This window comes from Microtus oregoni, unplaced genomic scaffold (assembly GCF_018167655.1).
Source record: "Microtus oregoni isolate MIOR12 unplaced genomic scaffold, Mior012 000017F_ref0000208, whole genome shotgun sequence".
NCBI classification, from domain to species: Eukaryota; Metazoa; Chordata; class Mammalia; order Rodentia; family Cricetidae; genus Microtus; species Microtus oregoni.
Genome location: NW_024543076.1, coordinates 22,889,395 through 22,904,735, shown reverse-complemented (window position 1 = coordinate 22,904,735; position 15,341 = coordinate 22,889,395). Strand labels below are relative to the sequence as shown.

The following is a 15,341-nucleotide window of genomic DNA, read 5'->3' as shown; positions in this document are numbered from 1 at the left end:
ATGTGATCCGATCTTTTTTGCCTTTTTCATATTTATATCTTGATAAAGAATGCCAGTTTAGATAGAAGGAGAAGGGGCAGAGGGATCTTATTCTGAACTGAGGAGAAGCTGAACTAACTGGGGTACTTGCTTTTGTAGCTGGTAAGAATGCTTTAAATCTGAGAGGAAACCTAAACACAAAGCTGCCGCTCATTTAGGAAACTTTGCCATTAGGGAGCTTGTAGAGCTTTGCCTTTGCCTTTGTTTTTGAAGTTGTTGTAGAAGCAGGGTTTCCCTCTAGTCCAGACTGGTTTTTCCTCACAGTCCTGCCCCTTCCTCCCATTGCCGAGATTACGGGCATGCACTATCATCTCCAGCTAGAGGGTTTGTTTTTTTGTGAAGTTTTATAACTGAAAGATAGAATACACTTCATGTTTCTAAATGTGTATAACGTAGGGAAATCTCAATCTCACAGAAATCTTTCAAAACAAATAAAACTTCGTATCCCAACAGTAAGTACCTATTTAAGATTCAAATATCTTATTTTCATGGTAGGAACCCTAGTGTATCTTGCTATTTGAAAGTCCTTTTTATTGAGAATGAGATCTTCATTGACCACCACTAGGTTCTCTTATCTTTGTTTTACAGAGGATACAAGCAAGCATTCTAAAAGCATTTAACAACCCAACTACTAAGACTGCTGATGATGAAACTAGAAAACAAGTCAAAGGTATGTCGACTCTGTTAAAGGTACCTTACAGATAGCCAGGCAGCACTGGTGCATGCCTTTAGTACCAGCACTCAGGAGGCAGAGGCAGGCCGATCTCTGTGAGTTCAAGGCTAGTCTGGTCTACAGAGCAAGTTCTAGGACAGGTTCCAAAAGGTACAGAGAAACCCTGTCCCAAAAAAACAAAAAGAAAAGTACGTTATAAAGCAATATAATAAAGGTTTCATCATCCCAGAAGACTCAAGGAACATTGCAGAGGGCAGCATCTAAGAGCTGAGGGGGGCAGGGAAGGGGAGAGTGTTGGAGAACACTTTCCTCTGGACGTGGCCTACCTTGCACCCCGGAACTCTCAGCAGCTGTGATTTCCCAGTCCCTGAACAAACGTGTTGTGAAGAGTGGAAGGATCAGAAAGCTCACGCTTCCCTGAGAGGAGAAATGCTGCTCGTGGTTGCTAGAGGGAGACTCTTTTTCAGAGTCTAGCCACTGGTAAGATGCCATGCATCTGTAAATGCCAGTCTGTACTCATGCTCCTGCAGGGATGAGTAAAAGGGGATCAGTGGGAATGGGGGTCACAAAAGACAGTGGTTCCCTCTTTTCCAGAATCTAATGTTCAAAGGTAAGGCCCCATGAATGTCTTGATTTGTTGATAATGCTGGTCCTGTGTGGTCCTGCTGTAATAACTACAGTTGGTGTGAATTGATGATTACGGTAGTTGCATCCTATCTAGGAAATAGCATTCTATAGCGCTTTACCCTTCTTCTGGCTCTTACGTACTTCCTGCCCCTCTTCCGCAGTGTTCCGGGCCTTAGAGAGAATGACTGCTGTAGGTGACTTGTTTGGGGATGGGCCCACACTAGATCTGTTCTCTGCATCCTGGGGCAATCATGAGTGTGCACTCACCACTATTCATTTAGGGAGGGCTTCTCTGATTTAGGCTGGGAGACACTTGTCTGAAGAACGCAGTTTGCTGCTCTGTCTAGTTCACTACCAGAAACATTTCCCCATTTGAGTCTACATCCCTGTACCTACATTGTTCACCTACATCGATGCTTTCAGTATCAGCCATTGGTTTGCCACCTCTGTAGAGAGGGTATTGAGTTCAATTCAGAGGGCAGTTCCATTACCTTGTTTTTTTTTTTTTTTTTTTTTTTTTTTTGGTTTTTCGAGACAGGGTTTCTCTGTGGCTTTGGAGCCTGTCCTGGAACTCGCTCTGTAGACCAGGCTGGTCTCGAACTCACAGAGATCCGCCTGCCTCTGCCTCCCGAGTGCTGGGATTAAAGGCATGCGCCACCATCGCCCGGCCCATTACCTTGTTTTAAGTAGACAAAATGACTCTGTGCTTTAAAGACATTGAAGATTCATTGTTTATTTAAGAGACTACAAATAGCAGCACATCCTGCCTGCTCCAGCGTTTGCTATATGCCTGTCAATGTCAGCCAAGCTGGTGATTTCTAGACATACAGTTTGAGTGTGTATCCTGTGACACCCAATTCCTACTGTAGTATGTTCTGCTTTGGAATACTATATTAGCATGACGTTGTCATTATAAAGGACACTTACCTCTGAATTTTATTTTGTAGTATTAAACTGTTTATAATACATGACTATAATTGATAAGTAAGTGCTCTAATGTTCTATTGTAGTTTCAGGTTTAAGACTTACTTTCTCAGCCAGGTGTAGTGGCACATGCCTTTAATCCCAGCACTTGGGAGGCAGAGGCAGGTGAATCTCTCTGAGTTCAAGACTAGCCTGGTCTACATAGTAAGTTCCAGAACAGCCAGAGCTACATAGTGATTCCCTATCTCGGAAGTGGGGGCAGCTGGAGGACATGTCTCCAGTGTGTGCCTTGTTGCTGTGTGCTGTGATGCTGCCATATAGTGCATGTTGGCAGCAGCAGCCCTGGTTTCTTTCCATCTGTCAGTTCTCTTTTTAATCCCTTGTTCGATTTTTCTTAATGACACATTGTATTTCTTAATAGTTTCTATAAAAAATGTCTTTTGGTGTTAAAGAATATCTTCTCTGTTATTAAGTGCTTTGAATGATGCTTTTAATAATTTTCAACACTTTCTCTGAAGGTAGAAGCTTGCACAGGATAGGAGTTTGAAAGCAAGATGAACAGAACAGTTTTGTTAATATACTTTCTGTCTCCGAAAACTTTAAACATCTGTCCAAGCAGAAAGATTAGCACAATGCCTCTTCTTGTGTGTGTGTCACCTAACTTAGCTACATCCATAGCATATTGTTTGGTCAGTTTCCTCCAATACCTGGCTATTTTAAAGTAAACCATTAGCACAGTTTCTTTTGATCTGTAAGGACTTCATAAACACAATAATTTCAGCTTTTAAAAGCAATCACCAGGCACATGTATGTACGTGTTCACGTGAGTTATTAATTGCCATGGTCACTTTTCACACTGTGCTTCACATACCTGTTTCTTACATCCCCTTTTCATAGCCATGGCTCTGGAATCTTTAGCCTCAAAAACTGTTATTTTCCCTAGTCTGTCTACCTCTACACTAGGAACAGAGGCATCCAAAAAGCTTAGTGGGAGCAGCTGGGGTGTGATATAAGTTAGTAGTTATTGTTTGCTGCAAGGAGCCGCTTGTTCGTCATGGCCACTCAGAACCGAAATAATCACACGGAAACTGTATTATTTAAATCACTGCTTGCCCCATTAGCTCTAGCTTCTTATTGGCTAATTCTTACATCTTAGTTTAACCCATTTCTATTAATCTGTGTATCGCCATGAGGTTGTGGCCTACCAGCAAAGTTTCAGCACGTCTGTCTCCAGCTGCAGCTCCATGGCATCTCTCTGACTCTGCCTTCTTTCTCCCTGCATTCAGCTTAGTTTTCCCCACCTAGCTCTGTTCTCCCCTATAGCTCTGCTATAGGCCCAAATCAGTTCCTTTATCATTAATGGTAATCCCAGCATACAGAGGGGAATCCCACATCAATTGCTCCACTTATTTTACCTCTTAAAAGTAGTTTGGGCTGACAAGATGACTTAGCAAATAAAGGTGTGTGCTGCCAACCCTGATAACATGAGTTCAGTCCCTGAAACCTGCATGAGGTTTATTCTTACAGATCATGGTACTTAATAAATACAAAATTATAAAGGAGAAAGATGCAGCATAATATAATAAATATATTATTGGATATAATATGGAAGCTATACTTTATCCAGATAATTTTTGAATAAACAAATAATGGCATGTAACTGTTGGATCAGTGTTTTGTGAATTTTTTAATTAAAAAGTGGGTGCTCTTTACAGCCTATGGAAAAGAAGGCGTGAAGATGAACTTCATAGATCGGATCTTTATTGGTGAATTAACGAGCACAGTCATGTGTGAAGAATGTGCAAATGTATGTACCTAGAGTTCACTTCATGGGCTACACCTCAATCGCAATGTTTCTGTTGTGTTTTATTTCTCCAGTATCACAGTGATTATTGATAGCTGTTTGATAAACTGATAGACTTACTTTCAGTAACAATTATTTTTCAATAACAATTCAGATTCCCAACCTCACTTCACAGACAACTAAAGCTACTTCAGGGACATTAGTGGTGTCCTAGAAGTGACAGTTTTATGTAAGTGAACTGCTTTTCTTTATTAAGACTCAAGTGCTTGCTCAAGCTCAAATGCTAAAGCTTCTGGCACACAAGACCTGTTATTGAGGAAAGCAGAAATGCCTGTTATGGCGGCAGCCAGCACAGTTAACTTCCCTGTAGCGATCAGATAGGTAAAGACCACAGCAACTCAGGTAATCCTGAGGAGAGTGCATTTCTCATGTGGCCAGCTTGCTGTTCACTTTCTCTGACTTACAACAGCAAGTGGTAATGGCAGCAAAGAGGTGTTCTTCTACATGCAGTGTTGAAAGTCATTAAAAAGACCTGTGACAGGTGGCTACTAGTAATTCTTGTAAAATACTAAAAAGTAACTTCTAAAAAGTAAGCCCCTTTTTAAGTTTTTCTACATAAACATGTTTGTTTTTATGACTTACCCGAGTCTATTCTTACTTCACTTCCTTTGACTCCCCTCCCTGTTTTGCTGTGTATATGTATCCCAGGCTAGCTTTGAACTGGAGTTCTCCCCTATCGGCCTCGCAGGCGGTAAAAATGCAGGTATATGCCACCATGCCTGATAAGCCAGCCAGCCAGCCACCTCAATATAATCGGATATATGACCTTCTAGTTTAGGTTGAGGAGAGAAAGACATTTCTGTGCAAACGAGTAACAGTCACAGTGCGGTGCCCTAAATTGTGGTGATTAAGAAGACTGTCACACTTGATTTAGTTTGTGTGTGTACTCTTGACTCAATCTTTGAATTTAGTATTCTTATTTTAATACTGTCTATAAGAACATAAAACATGCCGGGTGGTGGCGGCGCATGCCTTTAATCCCAGCACTCGGGAGGCAGAGGCACCAGCCTGGTCTACAAGAGCTAGTTCCAGGACAGGCTCCAAAACCACAGAGAAACCCTGTCTTGAAAAACCAAAAAAAAAAAAAAAAAAAGAACATAAAACATTCATGCATTTTTGTAGATTTTTCAACTGCTTGATAAGAAATATTTCTAAATATGTGACTGGTTGATAGGTTAAACAATCAGATTTTAATAGAGAGTCTGAATGTTCAGGTTTTTCTGCCCTCCCTAGTTTTATAAAACTAGGATTATTGTATCTCCTTTTGCCTACGACATGAAAACATAGAGTATGACTATGTTCTTTTACTAAGATTTATAGAACTTTGGGTACAGACATTGATTTCTCTCTTACATAGATATCTTCGAAAGCAGAATTGTCCTAAGAAATTGGTCAAACATTGTCATCTCTGCTCTCTCTCTCTCTCTCTCTCTCTCTTTCTCTCTCTCTTTCTCTCTCTCTCTTTCTCTCTCTCTTTCTCAGGGTTTCTCTGTGTATCCGTCCTGGCTGTCTTTAAACTCACAGAGACCACCTGCCTCTACCTCCCAAGTGCTGGGGTTAAAGGCGTGCTCAGCTTTCTGCTTTTTCCTAATACTTCATATTTTGTCTTAACTTGAGACTTGAAGTCACCTGGGAAGTTAGATTTATTTTGCTCATTGACAACAGTGTGTATCTATGCTAGAATCATAACTGACGTTCTCAATCTGCTTTTTCTTTTTTCAAGGTCTCCACCATGAAGGACCCCTTCATTGATATTTCCCTTCCTATCATAGAGGAAAGGGTAAGGAGAAGAAGCCAGGAAACTCCCGTGAAGGGCGTGCATTCATTCTTCAAGCATCTGTTGAGCTTATTGTCTGTATCTCAGAGTCATGTTTACACAGAACTGGGTTTGTGTGGTGTATTTGATTGTCAGGTTGTGTACATGTGCATGAAGTGTACGTGTCTCCTTACTGAAATTAGATCTCTAATGGACCACCAGCTCCTGAATAATGACACAGAGAGTTTTTATTAATTATGAAAGCTTGGTCTTAGCTTAAGATTGTTTCCAACTAGCTCTTAAAACTTAAATTCACCCATTTATATTAATCTACATTCTGCCGCGTGGCTCGTTTCCCTCTTCAGGACAATCTTTGCCGGGCGGTGGTGGCGCACGCCTTTAATCCCAGCACTTGGGAGGCAGAGGCAGGCGGATCTCTGTGAGTTCAAGACCAGCCTGGTCTACAAGAGCTAGTTCCAGGACAGGCTCCAAAGCCACAGAGAAACCCTGTCTCGAAAAAAAAACCAAAAAAAAAAAAAAAAGTGAGGACAATCTTTGCCTAGAAGTCCTGCCTGTCCTCTTCCTGCCTAGCTATTAGCCATTCAGCTCCTTACTAAACCAATCAGAGTGGCTTAGACGGGTGAGGTAAAACAGAGACACATCTTTATACAGTATGCAAAAAGATTATTCCAACATTTGTATCTTGAAATTGTTAAGAAAATTACCTTTTTAAGTGGGTTGGAGAGAAGGCTCAGCAGTTAAATTACTGGCTGCTTTTCCAGAGGACCTGGGTTCAATTCTAAGTACCCACATGACTTGTGAGCTTACGATTGTCTTGTCTTAGTTAGGGTTTTTATTGCTATGAAGAGACACCATGACTATGGCAACTCTTATAAAGAAAACATTTAACTGAAGTGATTCACTTACTGTTTCAGAATTTCAGTCCATTATCATGATAGCAGAGAACATGGCAGCATGCAGGCACACGTGGTACTGGAGGAATATCTGAGAGTCCTACATCTTGCAGGCAACAGGAAGTTGACTGAGACCCTGAGCATAGAAAACCTCAAGGCCCACCCCCACAGTGACACACTTCCTCCAGCAAGACCATACCTCCTCCAACAAAGCCATACTTCCTAATAATGTCACTCTTTATGAGATTATGGGGGCCATTCAAACTACCACGCTCTTCAACTCCAGTTCCATGTCTAGGACATCCATCGCCCTCTTCAGGCCTCTATGGGTAATGCATGCAAGTGGTCCACAGACATACATGCCAACAGAACACTCATTCTAATAAAGTAATTTAACAATTATTTCAAAAAAAGAAAATTACCCTTTGACATTTCTAGTAAGTTAGGAATTTTGAAAATAATTTATTTGCTTAAAATTTTTTATGTTACATAGGTTTCAAAACCTGTACTTTTGGGAAAAATGAATAAATGCAGAAGTTTACAGGAGACAGACCGAGATCATAACAATGGCACTGTTACTGTAGAAAATACCCATCACTCCAGAACTGCCAAGAAGCATTCCTCACCTAAAGAGAAGGCAAGTGAGACTATGGGGGGGTATGTTTTTAGTACTTTTATTTTGAAAAGTCTCGAGCATGTTAACAGATAGAAACAGTAGTATCTAAAAGATACTCCCCCTCCTTTTTCTCAGCTTTACAACAACCAGTTCATGACTGATCGTGTTTTTACCATATATATATATATATCACTTCCTCTTTCCCCAGCCCAGGTTATTCTGAAGGAAATCTCAAAAATATTATGTACTTCAAAGTATACCACTAAAAGTTATTTTTGGGGAGCCCAGGATGAAGTCCTGCAAGTGCTCAAACATTCAGCAACACCCAGAACAACAAAGCAAAAGATGAAGATGCTATCTATAAACATTACCAAAGTACCAGCATATATTTTGAAATCATCAGTTGACTCATTAGTAATATCAAACATGCTTTAAAGTTTGGATTTATGATCTAAAAGTAGGGTCAACAGATTACATTTGATTAGCACACTTTTAATCTATTTATAATCTACAGATTCATTCCTTGAATCTATCCACTGAAGCAGTATAATCCTTTTAATAGTTTCCCACATTCAACAGCAATTCATTTTGCTACTGAGTTTCGATGGCTCTGGAAGGTTCTCTCTTCGTTACCTTTTCTCTACTGCAGTTAGATTTAGAGGCCAAATTTTAGTTAATTTCATTTTCAGCAAGACAGCTTCCATCCAGACATGGTTGTACATGCTTATATTTCTAGCACTCAAGAGACTGAAGCAGAAGGACCCCAAGTTGAGCTTCATAGTGATTCCAGCCTGGGCTGAACTACAGTAGCAAGATTTGTCTCTGAAACTGTAAACAAAACAAATTGGGGTAAATGGACAGAAGGAGGAGATGGATTTTTACATGGTTGTCGATATTCCCACCAAGTAGGGATATATAGTTTTTGGTGTCTCTTTCCATATTGCTAGCTCTTCAAGCATCTTGCCAATACCTTATTTTTCTAGAGACATGTCTGGTTGTTAACTATTCTATTAAAATAGAACTCACTCTGAATTTGTATTTTATTTAAGGAGACTGCTTTTTATATGAAATAATTTGTACTGACTTGGCAAACCTTTAGAAGTCTTATCAGAGACAAAACTATAAAAGACAGAATGTGTGGTTTTCTCTTGTTATTTTTATCTTACTTGTTATCTGTCCATCTGTTTGTCTGTCTGGACTGTTTTTTCTTCTTCTTCTGAGACAGAGTCTTGTATTATAATTCTGGCTAGCCTGAACCTCACTATTTAACTCAGGCTGGCCTGAAACTTGCTTCAACCTCCTACATTATGGGATTGCAGGTATAATCTTTAAATAAAGTCTGTCATTTCTACCTCATAAGATTCTTAGCGTGGCTAATCTACTTGAACATGTTCCTTTTCTAACAGTGGAGAACAGGAGTGATTTGACAGGAACCTTGTGGGTTGGAAGTGACGAAGGTACTTCAGGTTCTGATGCGCTTTCCTAAAGCGCTGGCTAGTAAAATTGAGTGTGTAATGACTTTTAGCTTTTGGTGCTTTGTTTTGGTTTTGTTTGTTTGTTTTGTTGTTGTGAGACAAGGTCTCCCTATATAGTCCTGGCTGTCCTGGAACTTGCTCTGTAGATCAGGCTGGCCTCAAACTCACAGAGATCCTTCTTTCTCTTTGCCTCCCAAATCCTAGGATTAAAGGTGTGCACCACCACTGCCTGGCTATTATTCATCTTTTACTATGGGCTCTTTACTAGACCAAATACATAATGGTGGATATGATGTCTTATGTCTACATGAAAGGTTTAAGTCTCCCTTGTATCCCTTCTACAGAAGTGCCCTTTCCTTCCTCACACACGGCAGCCCCTGTTGTTAGTCTCCTGGGTAACAGTTTAGCTTTAAATTAGAGCAAGTTAGTCTATCATCTGCTGATTCTCGTTAAGGTAGATTTTGAAATGGATCTCAGAGAATTGTTTCTTTAATAATCATGGAAAATTAAATAGAACTTAGTGGCATTTGTTTTCCATAAGGTCACAAGATTTCTGTCAACTTACAGAATCCACTGAGTCATGACAGAAAACCTTTAAGAGAATTGCCACCTGGAGAAGAGAGAACTCTTGTAAAGCATCAGAAGGATGAAAACTTTGAAGGGAGCCGGTTTGCCAGCATCGTGAGTACCGAGTCGTCACTGAACGAGAGCCCCACTGACGGCAGTGAGAAGGAAGCCGGCCTTTCCGAAAGCAGTGTCGATGCCGACAGCGAAGCCTCTGAATCCGAGAGCACGTCCCAGCAAACCGTGCTGTTCCGACCCGGTGGCGATCCCTGTGGGCATCCAGATCAGCACCCGCACCTCTCATTGGCAAGTGAATTGCCACACACCACAGAGACTCACAGTGTTGACGAGGAAATGGCTGAAGCGGTTGCTGAACTTCATTTGGGCAGCCCTGTGATTGGAAATAGAGATTTTGACAGGGAAAAACATCCACTAAATGTCCCCAATAATTTGTGTTTTTCAGAGGGAAAACATATGAGGTTTCATAGCGCCCAAAATGCTTTTCAGACTCTTTCTCAGAGCTATGTAACGACTTCTAAAGAGTGCTCTGTGCAGTCCTGTCTCTACCAGTTCACGTCCATGGAGCTGCTAATGGGCAACAATAAGCTGCTGTGTGAGGGCTGCACCGAGAAGAGGCAGCAGTGCCAGAAGGAAGCCAGCTCTGCAGGTGAGCCTCTCCTTGCTTTGCTCCTGCTTCCCGGTGGAGGGTAGCCGGCAAGTGGCCCATAGTTCCCTAACCGGGCCACTCCAAGAACCTGTGTGCATTGAGCCACTGTCACAGGCCTTGTCCCACTTACCCATGTCTCTGCACTCAGGACACTGGCCAGGCAAAGTAGATTCCCAGTAGACGTGGCAGTCACTAAGGAGAAAGAAGTATCTGAGTCTTGAAAATACAAACCGATGTATTCTCATCTGAGGGATTTGAAACTTTTCCAAAATGCCCTTAAAATTTACAGTTGACTCTCTAGTGGGATTTGAGATTACTGGCCTTTTCAAAGGCCCTCAATCGCCTATAAACATGTTTATGCCATGAATCTAGTGTTTGCTTGGTTAAAGAGGGTGTTCTCACTTGATGAATTTTCACTACATGACTAACATAAATGACTGGAAAGACTACTGTCAGTGACGGCTGCGCTATTGCGCAGGATGAGAGAGGGCTTAGAAGGTAAAGTGTTTGCTGAAACAAGCATGTCGACCCAACTTCTGGTCCTTGCCCCCGTGTGAAAGCCAAGGGACGCATCCTGAAGCCCGAGCACGTGGGAGGCAGAGGCAGGCGGATCTCTGTGTGTTCAAGGCCAGCCTGGTCTTCAAGAGCTAGTTCCAGGACAGACCCCAAAGCTACAAAGAAACCCTGTCTCGAAAAACCAATAAAAAAGGGTGCACACTAGCACAGATGTCTATCACATTCTAAGTAATATGTTCAATGGAATTTTACAAGTAACTTGTTTATATTTTATGCAGAAAAGAAAGAAGGAGGAGTTTATACTAATGCCAGGAAGCAACTACTTATATCAGCTGTACCAGCTATCCTAATTCTTCATCTTAAAAGATTCCACCAGGTAAGAGTCCATTTACTAACACTATAGTCAGTTTCCGTATATGTTTGCAGAGCCCTGAGTCCTATGGGAAATGGTTCAGCATTTCCTTGAATCAAAAGAATTGTCATGTGAGATGACCTGCACTGGTGGTGGTTGGGCTTGATTAACAGTTTTGAAAAGTATTGCAAGATTTAAGTGGTAGGAACTTCAGTGACGTCTCTAAGTGGCGTGTGGTCACAGGTGTGTTTAATGGAGACTAAATGTTATCAAGAAGAACTAAAGGAGCAAAAAGGCAAAGCCCACACGGCTTTCTGAGCTGTCATGACCAGGCTGAGATTGTGTTTGGGCTGGGCAGTGTTGACTAGGGACCCAGGAAGGCTTCAAGGGAGGCTCTACAAGATTGCTGGATGGGGTGGGGGTGGGGGGAGGGACACAGGACGGGACACCTAGATGTTTTTAGTGTCTAAGAAAAGATGGCTTACTCTCATTGTTTATCATTTTAACTTTGTATCTTGTTCAGTGGGGTTTTGTTTTTCTTTCTGGTGTTTGGTTTGAACACAGGGTATTGTGTTTGCAAGGCAGACATGCTCTGCCACTGATCTACATAGCTTGCTATGTTTTTCTTTTCTATTTTAAGTTAAAAGCATGGTCTTGGGAAGTTGCCCAAGCCAGTCTGAAATTTTCTGGGTAGCCTGGGAAGGCCTTGAAATTGCAATCTTTTTGCTCTGGCTCGTAGGCAGCTGGATTATAGGCTGTGCCGTCAACCCTGACTACTTTCAATTTCTCTGGAAGAAGAAATAAATATAGACTCCTAAGTATCTTCTTTTGTTTTTGTTGTTTTGAGACAGGATTTCTCTGAGTAGCCCAGGCTGTCCTGGAACTCGCTTTGTAGACCACCCTGGCCTCAAACTCAGAGATCTGCCTGACTCTGCCCCCCAAGTACTGGGATTGAAGGCCGAATCCACCACTGCCAGCACTAACTTCTTTTTTTAAATTAGAGGGTTTTTTTTGTTTGTTTATTTTATATTTTAAAATAAAATTAATGCTTTCAGCGGTAGTGGCGCATGCCTTTAATCCCAGCACTTGGGAGGCAGGAGGAGCTCTGAGAGTTTGAGGCCATCCTGGTCTACAAGAGCTGGTTCCAGGACAGGCTCCAAAGCTACAGTGAAACCCTGTCTCGAAAAACCAATCAATCAATAAATTAATTAATTAAAATAAAATAAAGTTAGTAATCGAGGACTAAGGAAATCATTCAGTTGGTAATGTGGTTGTAAAGGAAGGAGAAGGGGAGGGAGGGAAAAGGAAAGAGTTAGATATTTGTTAGTGATTAAAGCTCACGCCTTGAATCTCATCACTGAGGTGGGGAAAGTGGGGGGAAATCTTCGTCAATTCAAGGACAGCCAAAGCTGTCTCCAAAGGTATTGGAGAGATACCTTGTCTCAAACAAAAACAAAAGAACCAAAACACAACCAAAAAAAGCTCCTGATTCTCCAGAGCCAGAGTTACCGGAATAGGCATTTCATTCCAGTGTTGGTATAGTTGACCTCCACAGACTGTGAGCAGAGAAGGGCTTGCCGAGTGCAGAGACTAACTTGTTTTGTGTTTGGTACATTTATCCTCTTTAGGAACAACTTAAAAAAACTTGTGTGCTTCAGGGGGGCTATTTATGAATACTTCAATCCTTTTTTGTTCTGAAGCTAAATGTAACCTCAACAAAGCCACAGCCTTGTTCCCAAGGGTTGGGAATGGTGGGGACGAGTTCCTAATAATATCTAACATTTTGTTTCATAATATCCCTAAAATCTTGTTTCTCTGTATTAAATTAGAGCTATATTTCAGAACCAGTCACAGCACTTAAAAGCAAACCTCTATTCAAGATCTTTGTCATAGACATAGCAAATAGATTATATAACTACGCGACAGCTTTTAAAGAGAGATATTGACCCCAATAGATAGGTATTGAGCGCTAGAAGAGAGAATACAAACTTCAGTAAAGTACGAAATAGCTTCTCAACAGCCTCAGACAGACTAGGGAAAACACACAGTTATTCACTAGTGTGAATAATCTCAATGCTGGTATTGGTTGCTTATATAGGTCACTTGATGAAAAAAGAGGCAAAGAAATTGAATATAGGTTGAATTCCTGGATACGATTTCATGATTACGTATTGGCTGTCATGTGAATCCTTTTATCATGATCATCTGGGGACTGTGGAAATGGCTTAGTCCATAAAGGCCTAACATGTAAAGGAAGCACCTGAGTTTGATCCTTAGAATCCATGTTTAAAAAAGAACTCGACATGATGGCATATGTTTGAAATGTCATCTGAGGGGAGGCAGAGACAAGCTGATCATCCAGGGAGTCTAATTGGTGAGTTCTAGGCCAGTAAGACACTATCTCAAAAAGCAAAGTGATGGCCAGGTGGTGGTAGTGCAGACCTTTAGTCCTAAACACTCCCGAGATAAAGGTAGCAAGCAGATCTTTGAGTTCAAGGCCAGCCTGGTCTACAGAGTGAGTTCCTGGACAGTTAGGGTAAAACAGAGAAACCCTGTCTCAAAAAAACAAACAAACAGAAAAGCAAAGTGGTTACAGTTGAGGAAATGACATCCAAGAAATGACATCAGAAGTTGTCCTCCTATCTCCTTGTGTATTCCCAGTACATGTACACATGCCTGTTCATGTCTACATGGAGGAGCACACCTACATGAAGGAGCACACTTACAGGAAGGAGCACACCTACGTGAAGGAGCACACCTACATGAAGGAGCACACTTACAGGAAGGAGCACACACACCTACATATCACCTGGGCAACATTAGTTTATATATATATATATATATATATATATATATATATATATATATATATTGTTTGTTTGTTTGTTTTTTCGAGACAGGGTTTCTCTGTGGTTTTGGAGCCTGTCCTGGAACTAGCTCTTGTAGACCAGGCTGGTCTCAAACTCACAGAGATCCGCCTGCCTCTGCCTCCCAAGTGCTGGGATTAAAGGCGTGCGCCACCACCGCACGGTTTAGTTGGTATATTTTTAACTAATTTTTTTTTTTTTAAAGAAAACTCAGAATACAGTGTGACAGATACAGTGTGAATTGTTTGCTTGGTATGCAGTGAGGAGACCGGTGATGTCGGGGACCCTGCACAAAAGGTGGCATCTGCTAACGCTTGTCCGTGCACACTGCAGACTTAGTATTTTTCTTTTGTAAATTATAGTTTTACCTGTGTTATTTGTGTGTGAGCACACATGCACAGCTCTAAAGAACCACTTTAGAGTTGGTTCTCTCCTTACACCGTGGGTTCCAGGGATTAAACTAAGGTCATCACACAGTAATTGCCTTCTCCTGCTGAACCATCTCACCAGCCCTCCACTAGTTTTTATTACCACATAATAGAGAACACACATTTTTCAAGGTTAGCTTTGGAAAGTAAGAATAGAAAAAGAGGTAGAACTGATGAACATGAAAGTTCATTGTAACATTTACTTTTATTGAAAAATATTGCAAGTGTTCTGTAGCATGAATAATAAAACCCAGAGACAGATATAGGGGTTAAAGCTGAAGGTCAGAGAAACAGAGACCTTTACCTCTACCGGTGCTCGGGCCAAAGGGGTGATCCTCAGTCTGCCTAGACTGCACTGTGTCTCCACCACACTCCAGCAAGTGTCTCTTCCTCTTTATAGTCCTCTCTCAGCCAGCCATATCACTCTTGTCTCCACCTCCCCAGTGCTGGGATTAAAGGTGTGTGACTCCCAAACACTGGGATTAAATTTGTGAGCCACTATTATCTAGATCTGTCTCTGTGCAGATCTGTAGTGCAGAGAATAGCCTTGAACTCACAGAGATCCCTCTGCCTCTTTCTCCCCAGTCCTGGGATTAAATGTGTATGCCACCTCTCCCTGGCCTCTAGTGGCTTATCTTTGCACTCTGATCTTCAGGCAAGCTTTATTTATTAAAATACAAATAAAATATCACTGCAGTGTTTGAGTTCTTTCATAGTGAGTGAATTTCATTGAATTTTAGAAATGAAAAGAACCTAATAAGATCCATTTGTACCCATTTTCTGACTTGACCTAGATGATTGCCTACAGTCAAGTTCATTTTTAACTAGTCACTGAGTTAGGTTCCTTGACCCTTTGCTGACCACATTTTCATGATAGTATGTGTCAGGATTAGCTTTTAGCATATTAAACTTATTTTTCCATTAATTGTTGTAAAAACTACAAAGTAATTATTTACCTTATTCATGGCAAAAAAGATCCCCTGTGAACAAATAACCTTTCTAATAACAATAGATGACATTTAATTTTTAATATGTGAAACTTGATATGACTATTATTAA

At 41.1% G+C, this 15,341-nt stretch overlaps 1 protein-coding gene across 2 annotated transcripts in view; it reads left to right on the top strand.

Moving 5' to 3' along the window:
• Usp45 (ubiquitin specific peptidase 45) overlaps nt 1-15,341 on the top strand; it is a 63,768-nt gene that overhangs the window by 42,104 nt on the left and 6,323 nt on the right. For both annotated transcript variants that reach the window (XM_041667522.1, XM_041667523.1), the window contains 6 exons: nt 628-709; nt 3,979-4,070; nt 5,851-5,907; nt 7,291-7,434; nt 9,456-10,119; nt 10,914-11,011. In XM_041667522.1, coding sequence (XP_041523456.1) covers nt 628-709; nt 3,979-4,070; nt 5,851-5,907; nt 7,291-7,434; nt 9,456-10,119; nt 10,914-11,011 — 1,137 coding nt within the window. The remainder of the gene's footprint in view (nt 1-627; nt 710-3,978; nt 4,071-5,850; nt 5,908-7,290; nt 7,435-9,455; nt 10,120-10,913; nt 11,012-15,341) is intronic.